The 18,985-nt window shown below is 37.4% G+C and overlaps 2 protein-coding genes across 4 annotated transcripts; one reads left to right on the forward strand and one right to left on the reverse strand.

Moving 5' to 3' along the window:
* Nucleotides 1-2,044: 2,044 nt before the first annotated feature.
* LOC140780947 (S-type anion channel SLAH2-like) lies at nt 2,045-7,772 on the forward strand. 3 transcript variants are annotated; one of them, XM_073126680.1, is made up of 7 exons: nt 2,887-3,252; nt 4,188-4,339; nt 4,700-5,227; nt 5,669-5,741; nt 5,919-6,439; nt 6,918-6,949; nt 7,046-7,772. In XM_073126680.1, the coding sequence occupies exons 2-7, from the start codon at nt 4,199-4,201 to the stop codon at nt 7,392-7,394; spliced, it is 1,644 nt and encodes a 547-aa protein (XP_072982781.1). In that variant the 5' UTR covers nt 2,887-3,252; nt 4,188-4,198; the 3' UTR covers nt 7,395-7,772. The 3 variants fall into 3 exon arrangements, with proteins under 3 accessions (XP_072982780.1, XP_072982781.1, XP_072982779.1); XM_073126679.1 differs by lacking the exon at nt 2,887-3,252 and adding an exon at nt 2,045-2,230 and having other exon boundaries at nt 5,669-6,439; XM_073126678.1 differs by having other exon boundaries at nt 5,669-6,439.
* A 2,810-nt stretch (nt 7,773-10,582) lies between these two features.
* LOC140782339 (uncharacterized) lies at nt 10,583-11,823 on the reverse strand. Its single transcript, XM_073128857.1, has one exon. It carries the CDS (start codon nt 11,770-11,772, stop codon nt 10,696-10,698), a length of 1,077 nt encoding a protein of 358 aa, XP_072984958.1. The 5' UTR covers nt 11,773-11,823; the 3' UTR covers nt 10,583-10,695.
* Nucleotides 11,824-18,985: the final 7,162 nt, after the last annotated feature.

Here is an 18,985-nt window from a genome sequence, read left to right on the forward strand (position 1 = left end):
TCTTTTCTTTCAAGGCTTTTTGACTTCAAATTGAAAAAAAGTTCACCAGCAATATTTGCTTCTCTTTTTCTTTGTCTAACTTTGTTTGTTATTTAATTTTATACGGACTATCATTTCCATCCAATGGCCTCATATCTGTCATTCCTCTGCACACTAATAAAGGCACATCTTGTAGAACAAATTTTGCTAAATAATACTGAGGATTTAAACCCTTCAAGGCTCCCAACCAACGTAATCTCCCAGGAAGAAGTTGAACTAGATATATACTTCAATCACATCTTCCTGAATCATCGTTTTAACTTACGTTCAATCAACACATTAAATTAAAAAAAAAAATGATCCACAATCCACTTGGCATCAGCTACTTACTCGACCTAGTATCATGGATTAAGACAGATCTTGCCCTCCTTTCACCCAAAATAATAATAAAGACAGATTTTAACTTGTAAACTCACACTTCAAACCTTCATTGAACCTAGTTTTTCTGGGTATAATTCAAGGCATGACAACCTGAATATTAGTATCTTTCCTACTCTCTTACGTCTTTTAGGTGTTAAAAAAAAATAAAAAAAATCTCAAGGATAGAACAACTTCTGCTCTTCGTTCTTCCTAATCTTCTGTTCTCTTAAATTGTCCACTTCAAGTTGACTATACTTCTGTCTCTTTCTGTGTTTCTATTGTTTGAAAAAGAAGAAGAAAGAAGTCACCCTTTGAACTCATAATTTGTGGATGAATATTACGTCGTTGCCAATTTGTTTTTGGGCTCATCTTGTCTCATTCCACATATATATACTCTTAGCTGGTCACCTTCCATGTCCCAGATGAGCGTATGAAAACTATAGTTTGCGTATCAAGTTCGTATTCATAATACTTTTATTTAGCCTTGCTAGTTTGACAAATGTGGTCTTCTTTCTGTGATTCGTCGAGTTTGCCAGCTTTGCTACCATACCTTCACAAAGTTAGTAGGTCAGCGAAAACAATTAATAGTTTAGTGTGCCGTTTCCACAAGATCTGATGTTTAACCATTATAATATTAGTTATGTGAATAGCTTAAGCTATCATACTAGTATGAAGTTATGCTGATTTGAGTGACATTTTGTCTCTTTCTAATAACAAAACCACTATAATTTTTTAAGATATGATATATATTGTTAGTCCTCTAATCTAGCTAACAACTTAAGCTTTTAGATCAATCGATAGTTACTATATTATTAGTAGTTTTTGGAGTTCAAATCTTACTCGATTGTTCTAGTATAGGAGCCGTAGATGCTTAAGCTTTTGAATCAACTGGTTGTTATTCATCCTCTCGTGTTTGTTCCTAGCTAGCTTGCAAACAAGCAAAAGATTTTTAATTAATAATCTTTCTCGGCTATTTGGTTTCCCACTTGATGGCTAAATATAGCTGGATGTGGATTTCATTTATTTCAAAGGGAAGGTTCTCAGCTAGTGGTATCACGAGGAAAATTAAATAAAGATTGGAATGGGTAGCTAGGTTTAATTATTAATCGAACACAACGATCATAATGAGGAGTAGCACTATCTCTCATCTAGTAGTGCATGGCGGTGATGCTTATGCTGTTGAGGGTGTTTATTATAAACTAATCACTGCCTTAATCTCTCGTCATAACTAGTGAGACACGGGCATTGTTTAAGGGTAAACATTTCCTCACGCAATTTGACCCATGCATCAAGTTATCATGCGAATTAATTACATAAATTTGGTTATAGAAAAGAGAAGAAATTACTCATAAAATATTAGGTTCTTTATATTAGATCTGTTGCACTTGAAGTAGGATTCTCCGGTCTCCCAACAAAATTAATACATAATAAATGAAAAGAGGGGAAGAAAATAAAAAAAAGAAAAGAAATTTACATCATCAATAATACAACAAAAAAGTGCTTTAGTCTTCATTGCTAGAAGAAGCGTGGATGGCCCCAAAACAATGTCATATATATATATATATATATAAAAGAAAAAAGAGAAAGGTATGGAAGAGGGCTACGCGATATATAAATGGTGGCGTTGGGCTAATTGATATATATTGTGCCTTGTGGTTGTAGGACTTTACTTCCTTTTCCTCTTTCTCTGGAACCAGCTGTGGTTGTACAATACCTCTCTATATATTGCTACAATCCCCCGCCCCCACTCTTCATTTGCTTGCTTGAGAGAGAGAGAGAGAGAGAGAGTCCATTGCTTGTCTACAAGATCGATCCAAGAAAACACTAAGTGGTATGTTTAGCTTCGACTCATGAATATTTGTTTTGATTTACCTGGTGATATTAATGCTTGTAAGATTTCATACATATAGAGCTACTAGTTTACTACTTCATATATATATATATATATATATTCTTCTTCTTCTTCTTCTTCTTCTTCTTCTTCTTCTTCTTCTTCTTCTTCTTCTTTCTTTTGTTGATCTCTCTCACTGGCCTCCATATTGGTCTTTCTCCTCCTTGTCTCTTTGCTAGCTATTTCCTTCCCTATTCCTCAAACCTATCCTTTTCTCTTTGTTTGGATTCCAGAAGAGAAGGATAATTATGGCATCTCTATTCTCTCACCACCATTGCCATTGGCATCAACTGGGAGCAAATTAGATCCCTGGAAATTACATCTTACTACTTTCCATTTTTCACCTTTCCTTTTGATCAGCTTTGTTCCCTTTTCTTTCTCTCAAATTTTCTTTTCTCCGAGCATCAAGATTCGTGCACCAGAACAGATGCTACTTGCGTCAACACAGTTGGCATGTGTGAGAAAAGTGTGACCTCTGACGTGACAATCGTTTTCGGCAAATCGTCGCCGTACACTTGTCGCGTAAGGAAGGTCCCGCCACGTGCCATCCCAATTCCCATCGCAGGGCTTTAACGGCTAACCTCCGCTGCTCGCTCGAGGTGTCCTCTCCTCTCGGCTTCTTCCCTCCCCGTCTCCCCGCTAATCGTAATCCAACTGCGTAAAAAATTTAGGGCTGGGTCTCCTGCGCAATCCGATCCATCGCCCGGGGCCCGAAAAGCCCGCGCGAGATTCGCGAGGGAAAAAAGAAAAAGGAGAATTCGATTCTAAAGAGAATCGAAGCCGACCTCATGGTAGATTTCTTTCCCTATAGAGAAAGGAAAATGGCAATTTTTTCCGAATCCTTCGAGGCCTCTCGACGATCTCGGTGTTATCCCTTGCTAGGAATCTCCTTTGGCCGTCGCAACATCGTTTACAAGCGCGTTTCTTGTATGTTGGATATATTTCTCGGAACTCAATTTGAGGTAATTGGGTTATTTACCGTTGCTTTCAATCTTTTGGTTTTCCTATGGAGCATTATTTTTGGCTAAAAGTCCCACCTTGGGAGTTGATTGATAGAAAAGATGGTTCTTTGGGTGGATTAGGATATGGGTGTGTTTAGTTTGTGAGCAAAAGAGGCTTCTGCAGATGTTTGGGTTGAGTGAATCGATATTGCATTTGCTACTTCGTGTCTGTTACGTGGTTGATATATTTTCTCTACGAGGAAGAATTTGTTTGTTTGCTTGTGGTCCTGCTATTCTTTTAAATATGACATTAAGATATCCTTCCAACTCAGACAATGGCTGGCACATGCTCTTGTTTTATAGTTTATGTATCCCTATGCCACCTAGTTTAAAAGCATCTGAACTTTTTCCTTGGAATTTAAATTAGTCAAGGCTGATGTGTAGAATACCATTGTTTAGAGACAAAAGTTTCTTAGGTGTAGCAAAGTTGATCTGAAGCACATGGTCACTAATTACTCTGAGATTCGGTGGCATGTAGTGTTTCTATACTTGTCAAGGTGTCCGGACAAGTGGGCCACTTTGGCTCAAGAACTAAGAGAAGCTCTACTTCCCTCATTGCCTTGAAATGCTTTTCTGTTTTTGTACCAAAGGACTGTATCATTCCAGGTATCACTTGCTGTTATATCTTCAAAGAGATTATTACTTCTGGCTTTCATTATGAGTTTGTTCAATGTCAGCAGAACCAGTATACAGAACTTTGAAGAAACAATTGGTTTTTCTTCTTTTCTTAATATTCTACCAGTCTTAACATACGAATCATAAGTCTGGTTAGTTAAGAGAAACAAATTAACTTGATGTTTCTTTTTCTATGTTTTCACTTTCCAGTCCCTTAAGAGGCAATTTCATCGCAAATGATGAATCACTTATCTGATGTTTTTTTTTTTGGTGTGGCGTAGGGCAATTTGTTATGGTGGAAAACAAAGAGTTTCAAGCCTCAGCTATGCAGGGTTTCCAAGAAGAACTTCCATCTCTTCTCACAGCTGTCCAATCAAAAGTTGATGGATTTGATACCATTCCCAGCCCGCGGCCAGAAAATACAACTTTTATAGTAGGTTTACTGTCTTTCTGTTGAGATATCAAGTTTTCATACCCTAATGGCTATTGATGAACATACCTATGTACATATGTAATTTGCCAAATGATTATGTATTTTGGAAATAGTCTATCTTTCATTGAGTCATTTTCTCTCTTGAACTCAAGGTGCCTTAAAAATTTGTGAACTTTTGGGGGGGCTTACTCTTTGCATATATGATATTCATGAATATGCTTCTCCTTTTTGGACATTCTTTATCTCCAGTTCACTTGTAAGAAAATTTCTAGCTAAATATTAGAGAGTATTTTTTTTCTTGAACTATATTTTATTTTTATTCACATCCTTGTTTGACATGTGTATTTGCACTTTATTCAGGGGCTAGAGATTAAAGACATTGAAAGTCAGATTAATGTAATTGATATTCCTTCACCAGATTCACCAGTTCAAGTGATCAAATCTCATCATGCACATTCTCTGTCCATTAGCATGCCATCATCACCTTCCGGGCTTTACATAGAACAGGATCAGGGAGATCTAATTAGCCAGAGATCTGTTGCTAATGGTACAAATGGGCAACCAAATCTCCCTATTAATTTCAAGGTTGTCAACTTTGAACAGCCAAAGCAAGGAATCTTTCATTCTCAACCCATGCCATTACGAAACTCACATGCCAAGGCAACTCCTGATCAGCAAAGGATGCTGCGGAGCAGTAGGCTGAGAGATAAACGCTATGATTCTTTTAAGACATGGTCTGGTAAGCTTGAAAGACAAATATCAAACTTACGTGGAAAATCACAGGAAACAGAAGAGATTATTGCTGCAGAAGCTCCTGAACCAGAGCCTCTACCGCCAGTGGATCGTTATTTTGATGCTTTAGCAGGACCTGAGCTTGAGACTCTCAGGGTGAGTAATACGTCAGTCTCTTGACACTCTTGCTTCTTGTTTTTCCTTTTTCTAATTTAATAACTAACTTCTGTAATGAGTTTTAATATTTTAATAGTAAGATATAGCAGTCAATGCTCAATAGATACTGTTGTGGACCATACAGAAGCAGGATATGTTATGTGGTCTTGCAAAGCTTTTAAGTTAATTTACAGGGCTATGGTATCAAATATTTGCAAAGGTTTTTATGAACCCAAACATCAATATTACCCAATACCCAGCTCCCACTTCCTCAAAAATGTCAATTTTGCAATGTGATTAGGCTAGCTGATACTTGTGTTTTAACTGAGGACCAACAAGATAACTTAGTTATTTGCAGTATGTCCTGCTGCAGCTTAAGAGTTATCTCTTCTTTCGTTTCACAATTTGGCTAGTTGTCTTACTTGGAGAAGTCTTTTGCAGGAATCAGAGCAATTGGTTCTTCCGGAAGACAAGAAATGGCCTTTCCTTCTTCGCTTCCCAATATCCTCCTTTGGTATGTGTCTTGGTGTAAGCAGCCAAGCTATCTTGTGGAAGAATATAGCTTCATCTCCTTCCACTAGCTTTCTGCATGTTACTCCAGAAATCAATATTGTTCTCTGGTGCATCTCACTTGCGTTAATGAGCATCGTATCTTTGATCTACTTTCTGAAAATTATATTATACTTTGAAGCCGTCCGCAGGGAGTACTATCATCCCATTCGAGTCAATTTCTTCTTTGCTCCATGGATAGCCTGCCTATTTTTAGCACTTGGTGTGCCGCCATCTGTGGCAGTTAATCTGCATGGTGCTCTGTGGTATGTGCTCATGACACCAATCTTGTGCCTCGAGCTTAAGATTTATGGCCAGTGGATGTCTGGAGGTCAAAGGAGACTTTCAAAAGTTGCTAACCCTTCAAATCATTTATCTATTGTGGGTAACTTTGTTGGTGCATTGCTTGGTGCATCCATGGGACTTAAAGAAGGGCCCATCTTCTTTTTTGCCATTGGACTTGCTCACTATTCTGTACTATTTGTAACTTTATACCAGAGGCTTCCAACAAATGAGACTCTACCAAAGGAGCTTCATCCAGTCTTCTTTTTATTTGTAGCAGCACCTAGTGTTGCTTGCATGGCATGGGCAAAGATCACAGGGGAATTTGGATATGGATCAAGGATTTCCTATTTCATTGCTCTGTTCCTCTATGTTTCTCTTGTAAGTATCTAAGCTGTTCGAAAATACCTAATGTTTTTTTTTCTTTTTTTTTCTATTCTCTATAGCAAATATATCAGAAATGGTGTATAGAGTATAATTAGTTAGTCCAACAATGCAAGAGACAGAACTTATTAAACTAGAAAAAGTTGGAGAATTATTCCTTTTAAGAGAATCAAATTCCCAGTCCATTTTAAGTATACGTATGGAAGTAATTGTTAATTTTATCTTGTCATTATTTCAAATTTCATGACTTTAACTTTAAAGTACATTTTCATACTTATTAGCTACTTGTTTGTTGGAAAATTTGTTGAACTATGCTGTTTCTCAATCAGTACTCATGTAGGGTGTCAAACTGCCAATATAACACCTGGACTCTCAGTTATTGTAGTGTTAACCAGTAAATTTAGAAATTATCTAAGTTTCTGTGGTAACTTATTGGCATCTAAATTATTTGTGCATTGTCACATGTCATTTGCAGGCTGTTAGGATCAACTTTTTTCGAGGATTCAGGTAAAGTGATACTTTCTTTTTATCCTTTGGAAGGAATCTTGCTTGGAAATGCCTTAGCTATGTGGCACGTTCTAAAATCTTCTATAATCTCTGTAGGTTTTCACTGGCATGGTGGGCATATACTTTCCCAATGACTGGGGCATCAATTGCAACAATTAGATATGCATCAGAAGTGGATAATCCGTTTACTCAGTCATTGTCAGTTGCACTCTCAGGGATATCGACTATAACTGTAACAGGTTTGTTGCTGTCCACAGTTATTCATGCATTCGTGCTTCATGACCTTTTCCCAAATGACATCTCCATTGCCATCACTGAAAGAAGAACAAAGTCAAACAATAACTATGCGCATGTAAGAACTGCGAGCTCAGATGCTAAAGACATAGAGACGTGCCTTTCCAAACAAGACACTGAGGAAGCACTAAATAAAATGTTCGTCAAATGATTATGCTACAATGAGGGATTATTCCATATTTCAACATGCAGTTGGATCCTTGTGGAAGATTTGTGGACTTTTTTTAGGGCTGAAACAGGAGTTGGAGATGAAGACTGCATAATAATCCAGACGCTGTCGTGCCATATTATTCGCTGAGAATTTTTTCATTTGTAATATCTTTGTATATGTGGATTGAGAGATGAGATATTAGGAGGCCTCTTTTCCTTGAAACAACGAGCTGTTTCTGAAGCAAATCGTGTAGAGTTTGCTTCTCGTGGATAATCTAGATGTTTCTCTAGCAGTGCTTGTAATATCTAAGGAGAAAGTTCCTTGTGTTGTCTTCTCTGCAAGCATTTGATGATTACAGCTCTATTGTTGGATTTTACCTGTAAATCAACTACTACTTAGCAAGACAGCTCTGTCGCAAAGTAACGGTAGCAAGAGGTATATAAAGACTTACTTGATTGTGGTCAGTTATTAAATCTTATATATGAACTACATGTATTAGAACTTAATGTCGAGAGGCATGAGATAAATGAGAGTCGTTCAAACTATTAGAACAAATAAAGAATTTTTTATGCATAGGCATTTGAAGAATAGTCCTAACCACTTGGGAATGAAAATGACTTAGAATGAATTTTCATGATAGGGAAATATGGTTTGAATGCATTGGTTTGAAGGGCAGTTTGGACTATTCTTGGAGGAGGTGTATAAGGGCTTTAGATCTAATCCCTAAGGCATCTCTTTTGAAATTTATTTTTTTAGCCACCAATTTGAAGTTATTGAAAATATCAAGATCGCCGCTTTTGGAGAATCCGCGGTGGAAGGAATGTGCTGAATAGATTTTACCTATCTCATCTTCTTTAGATTAGGAAAAATTTTATCTAGAGGGTCACTATGACGAAGATATTAATCTCGAGGGTTATCGAAATTAAAAAATCAATCAAAGGAAGCAGCACATTACGAGTTTCCTAGTTTGAGTGAGTAAGAGCTTTATTTAGTCGTGAGGATCAGCAGATAGCCGATAAGTTCATCTTGTAACTGCTACATTTATTTAATGATTATTTCAATCTTGAATTAGATCTGTATAGCTGTAATTATCTTTCTACGGTTATTGTTACGCGATTATTATTATATTAAGCAAGTATGAGATGGATCCAATCTCCTAGAGTGGTTTAAGATATTTTCCACATACATATTCAACAGTTGTCTTAAATTAATTGTTTGGCTTCTAGAGTTGACTTGGGATACTTATAAGATTGTAAAGTGTTCATAGATACTCAGAACCTCTCTATACTTTGGTAGCATGCTATATAAAATATAGTCCACTAGTTGAAAAAAAATAAATAAAACTTTTGATTGCAAATCTGATGTGGAGAATTAACTAATTGGAAATTTTTGTTTTGATTCCTGAAAAACTAAAACCACATCAGAGAATAGAAAATACGGGCTCATATTTATGATTATTTTCCGGTTTAAATTTTAGCCACATCAGATGACACTATTTAAGTGTCAGCTTTTCTCTGAAAGAAAAACAGAGAGAACAAAATAAATAGGTCTCTGTAATTTTAAATCGCTTTTATAGAATATTATAGAAAGAAATTAGAGATAAGTACTGAAAGATATATCTAAGAAGGAACCATAGTTTCTTAGGCGGTCAAAGCTAGAAACAGAGACATATCCTCATACCCAGCCATGGCTTAGTATTATTAAGTAAGCCTGGCCTACTATTGCCTGCAAAACGCATTGTGCATTCGTTGGTAACAGAGTTGCCTTTATGTTGGTAGTTGCATGATGGGATCTCTTACCAAACCCTCTCCTCCCCTCCATTAAAACCCTCTCCTGCTACAAATGCAGCAATGAGATGCTTATGCTGCAGCTACAGAGCATGCAGGAAAGGAATTCTCTTCCTTCTAGGCTACCCTTTTCTTTTCCTGGCAGAGTTACATACTATGTAGACTTATCCTGCCAAAATTACATCTACAATCTTAGATCTATATCTATATCTATAACTATATCTATATATATAGTTAGGTGTCTAAATGTATATATCTCTGGACTCTGGCTATCTTTGCTGCAGAATGGACCACCTTTTACCAATTGGGTGCTGCGCCGCTGGATCCTCTGACATCATAACAGAGAGTGGCAGCTTTTGATTGAGACTCTAAGCCCTTGCTCTCAGATATCTAAGCTTAGATGTTAGAAGGCCAACCATTTTAAGTTTAAGTGTTTCACTAGATTCAAGTTTGAACTCGTGGGGAATTTTGCCATCCCTTCCACGGAGTCTTTGGTTTGATGCCACTTGTTATATTGCATCCAATGAAGTAATAATATACATTAATGGGGCTACTGGATTCGCGAGAGAAATTTGACCATAATGCGCGATTAATTTCCCGAACGACGTGGAGATCTCTACTTCTTAGTAAGTTGCGAGTTTCGTTCTGTGTTTTTATCTTGTTCCATTAAGCTTCGCATAATAGAGAAATTAATTAAGTCATTAGCAATTATACATACGTTTAGATCTAGAATATCACTGTAATGGAGTCCTATCAAGCAAGCTACGACATAGATTATAATGATGTTATTATTATTATTTTTTATCTAGTCTATGATTAGACTATAAACTCATAAGTTATTAATATAAACGTTGGCAATAAAATAAGCATGCAGAATATATGGCTGTGAGTTTCACTCTCTCTCGTCAATAAATCCTCCTATCATTCAATCAAATCTGGGAACAAGAATCGAAGTGAATAGCTGGTCAAGAAGACTCCCAGCGACGTCGCGTACAAGGGAGAGAATCGAGCTTGCTTCAAGCTAAAGACAAGCCAAAAGAAAATAGCCTAGTGGCTGCTAATTCTTCTGTAAGTAGAAGAGACAAATCTTAGGTGCATCCCACTTACTTTTTGAAAAGTTAGTGCCACAACCTAATCCCATCAACGTATTGTTAAACAAAAAGAAGAAGAAGAAGAAGAAAGAAATCCACTTGTCTCATGAAAATTGCACGATCACACTCGAAGTTTCAAACAAATATTAGTGAATAGACTTCATTCCTAAGTTTCAAGAATATCCCAAATCCCAAGTTAGTGATGTACTACTTAAATTAGATTCTCCACTTTTGACTTTTAAATATCGGGAGGGTTGGGAGTTTAACTTAATTTCCTCTTAGGATTCAATTAGAACGCTATGAGTTCTTATTATCTTCTCTTCAAAAAGAAGCACTAAGTTAAGATTTTTGATGAAAGAAGCTTACAAGAACTAGACTAATTAAACTTACGCTAATTAGTAAGAGAAACCAAGAACATAGCATTTAATTAGCAAACAAAACGACCCAGATGTCGGAGAAGGCTTGAAGGATAACAGGGTGATGGTGAGGTGAGTTCAAGGAGTAGTAGGAATGGAGAAGCCGCTCCAAATCCTTGGCTCCAAAGATTTGCCGCTCGACGATCATCTCCACCATCGACGTCCGGAAGTCGTTGTAGGGATCGCTCGATCGCTTCACGACGGCGAATCCCTTCTTCGTCTCCTTCGCAGCCACCGTCGACACCAACGGGCGGAAGCCTTCTCTCACCTTGCAGCCATCGCAGCTCGACGCCAATCTCCGCGGCGGCAAACGCCGAGAAGAGTTGCTCTTCTTCTTCTTCTTCTTGCTATGCTTGCACTGCTTCCGTTTAGAACTACTCTTCTTGGAAGAGTTGGACAGTGGACGCTGGTAGAACTCGGAGGAGTCGGAGGAGAAGCTTCTCGATGAGAAGAAGGTCTCTTTCTCGCCTTTGACTACTTCCTCTTCGCTGCTAAAGAAGCCATAGCCGTCGTCGCTCTCCAGAGAGGAAGAAGAGCTGAACCCATAAGCGTTAGTTAAGAGCTTCTTGCTCTTCTTCTTCCTGTTCTTCTTCTTCTTCTTCTCGTAATAAGAAGAATGCATGGAAGGAGAAGAGGGTGGACACGTCCTCCCCTCCCCCTCGCCGTTCACATAAAACCCACCGTTCTCTCTAATCCTCCTCTCCTTCTTTAAACCCTTCGAATCCTTCGTCTTCACATTTTTCACCACCAGAGGAGGTGGAAGCGCGTCGCGGTTAGGCCGGCAGCCGCCACAATCTACCGAGAAATTGCGGCGATGGCTGTCGACAGCCGAGAAGGATTTGGACCGGCCGAGGCCAACAAGGTTAGTGTCGGCGTGGACACGATGGCGGCGGGGGACGACGGCGACGTCCGAGAGAAGTGTTTGGCTTGAGGAGTTTGCGGTGCTCCGCGTGGCGGCGGCGGCGGCGGAGGAGGTGGAAGCTTTGCAGGATGAGCGGAGAAGAGACTTAGGCTGGAATATTTTTGCTACCCTCTCTTTAAGCCTACTACTACTACTACTACTACTACTACTCTTCTCCTCCATTTGGCTTTCTTTCTCTAGCTCTTTCTATCTTAGTTTTGAATTGGATAACAGGAAGTGGTATGCAGCTTATATATATATATATAATATATTTTTTTGAAAAGAGGGAGAGAAACTAAGTTAGAAGTGGAATTATTGGGTAATTATTATAGGTGGAGTGGTAGCTTGTCGTTTGAGCACTTGAGAGAATAAAGTTGGTGATCTAGGGGGCAAATAGAACGAGGGGAATGTTATTGTGAACAGATTGTCTGTAGCACAGACTGTAGGAATTTCCTGTATTCAGGTACTTGGCACTATTAATTTGCTACGGTAGCAAGTAAAAGGGTTTAAACATTCTAATTGTTTATTAGCAACCAACCACAAGATGCCAATCTACGTGGTGCAGTAGATTAACTGACACTGGGGTGTCTGCAAATCACCACCTACATTTTAATCTCATTTCAAATGCTCTATCTTCCTTTCGTAGTTTACGGATCCACTCTCTAGATAACTCATCCACGTTATTAATTAATTTTATATATAATAATTATTTAGAATTAGAGTTGATTCTATGACCATTTTTAATATGCAAACTTAGTATGTAATATTTTAATAGGAGTCTCGTGCGTTTTTATATGTATAAAACTACAGTGGGTGGATTGGGTAGGAAGAAGTTTTGTTGCATGGCCCACGGTCCGACTCAAGTACTCTCATTTATTGATACACGTGGAGAGAAACCGTGGTCAGGTGTATCATATCAACATCTCATGCAGACAACATATATTTGATTCTCTTTTTATCTTACTGTTGCTACTCTCTGTGTGTCTTTTAATTGTACATACTGAGTAATTTTGGTTTCCCTTTCCCTAGACAAGTCTTTTTTTGTTTCCCTTTTTCTCTTTCTTTTTATTCTTACGTCTAAGTTCACTTTATTAAAGCCCCCTGAAAGTGTGGTTAATTTGAATTCAAGTAGTGTTGGATTTTTTATAGTTTATTTTTGTCTTTTTTATTCCATTTTTTGAGAAGTTGGGACCCTGAAAGGCTGAAAGTATTTTTTTTTTAAATATATTTGACTCTCTCAAACTATGTAAAACATTTTTAAATATGCATTTCTTTAAATATTAGTTTAACTTTTTATTAATAAAATTTATATCGCATTATCAGTTTTACCCTCTATGAGGATCATATTAGTTTTTATTTAAGATCGTTATTTGATTTTTTTTTTCTCTATCTATATATACCATTAGACAGTTAAATACATTAGATAATTGATGGTGTACTTAAACCTCTTATTTTAAGAGTATTGTTATTCATGCTTACAAACACTCTACCAACAAAATAATCGTGGCAACTTATTAGTCATAGTTTCATTCTCTATCTAACTACCTACTATTTATATTGATGCATAGGATGATGCTGCATATGCACGAATTCATAGAATGTTTGTAAAGTATATATGGGTAAGATTTTATTTGTATTTGTATCTCTAATTTAACTAAAAAATGGATATAAATTCCTATAACGATCGAAATAAATGCCAAGCATGTGGGCAAACAGCGTTTGCATCATCTACATGATCGATTTATTGCAAAACTCCAAACACTAGTTAAAGCCATCCTGCACTAGATCCCAAAATAAGGAGGCAGCCACCATTAAAGCAAGCAAACAAGAAAGGACTCAGAGTGCCTAGCTATGCTTGGATTTAATTAATTGATTTGTTGCACTCCAACCCAAAAACCAAAGAAAAAAGAAGACCTTTTAGAATTTATAATAAAAAAAAACTAGCAAAGGTTACCGCTTCTCTAGCAAACAGGATGTTTCTCATGTCATATCACTATCTCCTTCTTTGTTCTTCTATCTATCTATCTATCTATCTATCTATAGATATATATATATATAGTGCATATATTAATTGTATCTGGATGACAACACTGCCCATGCATGCTCACCTCTCTCATTAATGGTGTGTGTGGGGGGGGGTCTGGCAATTCTTTGTTCATTCTTCAATATGCATGCATGCTTGAAAGTGATAACACAACCAACGTTAGGTGATATACCCTGTGACCATTCTACATTGTAGGAAGGAAATAATAAATTTGGTTGCTTCGAAGAGTACACCATAAAGAGATCGATGTCTTTATACAATAGGCAGTTTGGGCTTTCTGTAAAGTATTTCTGTCTTCTTTTGGGATTATCTACTACTGCCATGGACATGCATCACGTGTGATGCTTGCCATGCATGCATCCTCAATGAGTCAGAAGTTGTTTATTGCGTAATTGCTTTGTATCAGGTTATATATCCCTCATACTAAGAGATGAAGTTCTTATAAAGTTATCCTCTTTCTCTATTATACATTTTTATTCTATGTGGGATGATTAAACCTCACAGTGGTATGTTAATCTTAAAAAGAAAAAAAGAAAAAAGAAAAGAAGAAAGGTACTTCGGATCTTGAACAAGCTACAAAAGACAAAGTAATTGGTAATTATTCCAGACTCCCAAGCCCCGACAATGTGCTACTACACCTCTCCAAGGACATTCAACAAGGCATCGTCCTTTGGAATTCTGGGTTCATATATGTGTCTCTTGCTATGTTTTGAAATCTTTTTATGGAGGGAAGAGAGGGAGAGGGAGAGGGAGAGAGAGAGGAAAGTAAAAGCATTAGGCAATTGGTTTTCTTTTTGTCCTCAGTGGATAGTGGGCTCACTATAGGCCAATAGGATGAACCCCAAATTACTGCGACCCAATGGATTTTTTTTCTTATTTTTCATATCTCTCTTTCTCTCTCTCTCTCAAAGAAGACAGACAAGAGTCCAAAAGCCACAGAAGGTAGAAGAAATAAAAGGAAAGAACAAAGAGGAGGTTGACGAGCAGGGCCTGGATGGTCTGATTAATAATTATAATCATATATTTAAGGAGCCTAAGACTAATTTTTTTAAAGCCTCAAGTTAAATTTGCAAGTCCCAAGAACCCATCAGTGAACTAATACATGCACCACAATTAATTAGTTGTGATTTCGATTTCCTTCGTAACATGATTTTATTGTCTATTGAACATATTAATTGCCTTTTTGCAATTGTAACACATTACTTGAATTGCTATAATCTAATGAGAAAAAGATAAAAGTCTTTCACCACAAAATCTCATATGTAATCTCAACTTGAATATAAATGATATAGCTTTCTCTCTTTTAACTCTCTCTAAGTTAAAAGAGTGATCCTATCTCTCACTAACCACCACCTAGCATTACTGACCACCATTGGCAAGACGGTGAATCGGAGACGATGATACCGTTGCCTAACCGACATCCGACCGCTAACCGACATGGCTGCCCGGCATACGATAACGCCTCCGATTTGATCTATGTTCACAGTTCAACCACCGCTAGTCATTGGATCGATGCTGACTCCTTTAACTTAGCCGATCCTTGCCGTCTCACCACCACTCATCATTCGACTCATGGTATCACCCCCTACTCGATCAATGCTTATTTCATAAGAGAAGAACAATATTTAGATAAATAATCTATTTATATAAAAATTATATAGTTCTTGTTATTAACTTTAAAAGAGCCCCATTTAATATATTTGCCTAGCGTCTCATTTCGTGTTAAGACTTCCCTATTGATGAGTCTTGTTTACATGATTTTATTACTGTGCAGGTTTCTTGGCTCATATGCGACTTTGCATTCTGATCCTTGCGAGGATAATATATGGCATTAAAGCATAAATCTTATTTGAATGTTGTCATTTGAAATCTAAAGCCTCTTACTTTAGTTCAAATACATTTCATAGGCATATTAAAATATCTCGGGCTAGAAATACACATGAATGTTAGAGTATAAAAGAATAAAAACTACAGTTTGAATCTAAAAAGCTTTTAGAGAAGAAAATCATCTCTTTATCTAGATATTGCATTACATATGAGGTGGACTAACTCTAATTTTAGGGTTACTTGGGAAGAGGTTTAATTTCCTCTCTCAGTTGTTGTAACCTCAATGGAGGGTTTTACAACAGTGGTGGTTAATTAATGACTGTTTTCTTTTTCTTTTTCTTTTCAAACAAAAGGAAACAAAACACTCTACAATGTTACCTTTCTTTCTTAATCGACCACGTAGGAAATCCTATTCAACAACTTATCAGGTAACCTTAGCAATTACTATTTTGGCATAGATCCCTCACCCAAAAGGCTCCAATGGCACTCCAACAGCTTGCAATCAACTTTGGTTAGGGAGGAAGGATAACTGACAAGGGCAAATTGCCAGCCATGCCATTGCACTTCGCCACCTTTAATTTGCTGGCCATTTCATGTGATTTAAGTGTCTTCTTCTCAATTGACTTCTTCTGTTTCTCTTGTTTGAATCAAGCTATCTATCTATCTATGTAAGTAGGCAGACCACAAGGAACTGCACGCTTGCAGTGGTCAGTGATTAGATAAGCGAGGAGCTTTTGGGGAAGCTTCCCTTGGTGTTTGTTCTAATTTGGTTCCTTGTGTCACAGGCAAACAGTTTGCAGATGGTGGCCTTGACCAATGGAAGTAGTTTTGTTGGAATACCAAGTAGACAAGTTGACCTGTGAAAGCTATACGCCATGCTCCATCTATCAAATCAAACACTGAGTTCAAAGCTAGCTCATTGGAAGCTCCACTTCAGGTGGGTCTAGCTAGCTAGTTCTTTGGCAAGTCCGAGCTCTTAGATTTGTTATTTTATCTATTAGTTTATAGTTTTAATAGGGTATGTGGATCTGAAAAGACTGGGAATTCAGATCATATGGCAGCATTTATCAGAAAAGGGGTAAAAAGAAAATCAGAAAAAGAAGAGGTACAAAGAAGTGATCTCCATTAAGAATAGGGGCGGCCTCATCGCGGCTGCTTGAGAGCCTACCCCTTGGGTCGGCATTGCTGAAGGATGCGTGGGCGATCCGTGTGGGGCTACGGTTAGTGAGATCGGGTCGGAGTCTTGTGCTTGAATCTGACTCGACTAAGATAGTGCAGATTCTTCAAACGGGGGACTTCGCAGTCTTGGTGCATTCTCAAATGGGTGAAGGTAGCAGAAGCAAGACCTTCACCCTCAAATAGTTCAAATGGGAATAGTGAAAAAAAACCAATAGCAATGCTAAGAAAACTTTTAAAGAGATGTTAATGGTGATAGAAAAGCTCTAAGCAAGTTCTAATTACGGATTAACACCCTAATGCAAGCAATCACTAATAATGGAGACAATAGAGAGAGAGACAAGATTTACATGGTTCGGCGATGTGCTTACGTTCACGGGCGGAGCAATCTTTTTTACCCTGCAAATCACTCACTTACAAAGAGTTTAACAACTCAAATCACTCTCCTTATAATGGTGGCTCAACTCTCATAAATGTTGTTCCAACCACACAACCTTAAAAAAACCCTTTTAGTATTTATAGTCAGGTTCAGATTTGGGGATTTTTCATGTCGCGTTCAAACGCCCTCAGGAGTGCATTCGAACGCGCCTAATATCAATACGGCAGAAATAAAGGGGCGTTCGAACGCAGGAGGGGGCCGTTGGAATGCCTGTAGAAACAACTACTCTATGGTTGGCTCGCGTTCAAACGCGGCTAAGGCCATTCGAACGCCTGCAGAAAGTCTGCTCTCGTGTTGGCTCGCATTCGAACGAGACAGGGGCCGTTCGAATGCCTGCATCACAGACTGCTCTCTGTCTGGAGCCCGCGTTCGAACGCGTGGCACAGAAATGCTAATACATGCTGAAAATTTGCTGAAACTGAATTTGACCCAATTTTTAACAGTATTTGCGTGTTTTTCTATTTTGAATTCCTTCTTAGATGTAAGGATATATCATATATTTAGAGAAGACAATAAAGCAGCAGATTGGGGCTTGGTGCTAGCCAGGGTTGGAAAGCCTCTTGCCCTCTCGGGGCTAGGTGATAGGGTCGAGTGATCCAGTTCCCCTTAATATTTTGTAACCTTATGTCTTTGGACTCTGCTGCTTGCTAATACAACTCTCTTCCTAAAAAAAAAACAAAAAAAAGCCTCACAAGGAGTTCTTAGTTCAAAGCTAGCTGTTCAGCCACCTGGGCTCTTACTTCATCGTTTGTATGTTCAGCTCAAATCAAACATAAGTGATTGGGAAAGACAAATTATATATCAACTAATATATATATATATATATAAACTCTAGGAGAGAATTTTTAAGTAGAAAAACCTTTAAATCTAAAGTAAAAGAAAACTATGATAACCAATTAAAACTAAACGTAGAAGTTATAAGATGGATTTACAGATTGCCCATAAGACCTCACTCCACTATGTATTGCTTTCCGTGTTGTGATTCGTTTTTAACCTCAGTGACCCTTTAGATTAATGTTATTATGTTAGTAACTCTCAAGATGAAACCTTTTAGGATGCAATAAAGATGAGATCTTTGAAAATATTCCAACACCTTCTATCGCGAACTCTCCCAGAGAACTGCGATTTTTGATATCTCCTAAACTTCAAAGTGGAAGGCTCATAACACTAAAGAGAACTTATGCTTAGGTTTTAAGTCCTTATATAGCTCCTCCATAAAATGTCAAAATTGTGTCAAAAATAATACATGTCAACTTAGAAAATTTGCAATTTATATATGCATTAGAAAGCCGCCCACTAAAGTGAGTTCGAACCACTACTATAGAGTTAGAACGGCAATTTGAAATTCAATTTTTCATTTCAATATTCTAAATTAAACACTTCAATAACTTATGCTAAAACTTATACATAATTTTTTTTTACATTATATAAATAAAATTCTATTTAAAACATAATTTTACCAATTTCATGAGTACAAAAACAACCTTACAAACCTGCTAGGTAAATTACAATTTATCCCGTTATCGTCTAGCTCAATTTTAACTTACTCGCGATACTACAAATTTAAAGCACTTAACAATTAACTCTCATATGGTCTAGACTAAATTATAATTATTAGATTTTTCATCCAAAACTAGCGGTGTTCCATTGGCGTTAATATTTCTTACCATAAATAAATAATAAAATAATCAAACTATCCCTCTATGTACAAATCAGACTAAATTTCCATGGGGGTAATTCAGTCTTTTTATGTTCCAATTATAATTTGGTCTCGGGGGAGTTAATTGCTTAATTTTGAAGTGTACAGGGGATTTTTCCCAAGCAAAAGCTGGGCAATTATGAGATACAATCATACAAGTGTTTGAATCCATTGGTGTTTATAAACAAATCTAGCCCATCCTGGCCCAATT

Source organism: Typha latifolia, chromosome 2 (assembly GCF_019914945.1).
Source record: "Typha latifolia isolate L0001 chromosome 2, TyphaL0001v2, whole genome shotgun sequence".
Taxonomy (NCBI): domain Eukaryota; kingdom Viridiplantae; phylum Streptophyta; class Magnoliopsida; order Poales; family Typhaceae; genus Typha; species Typha latifolia.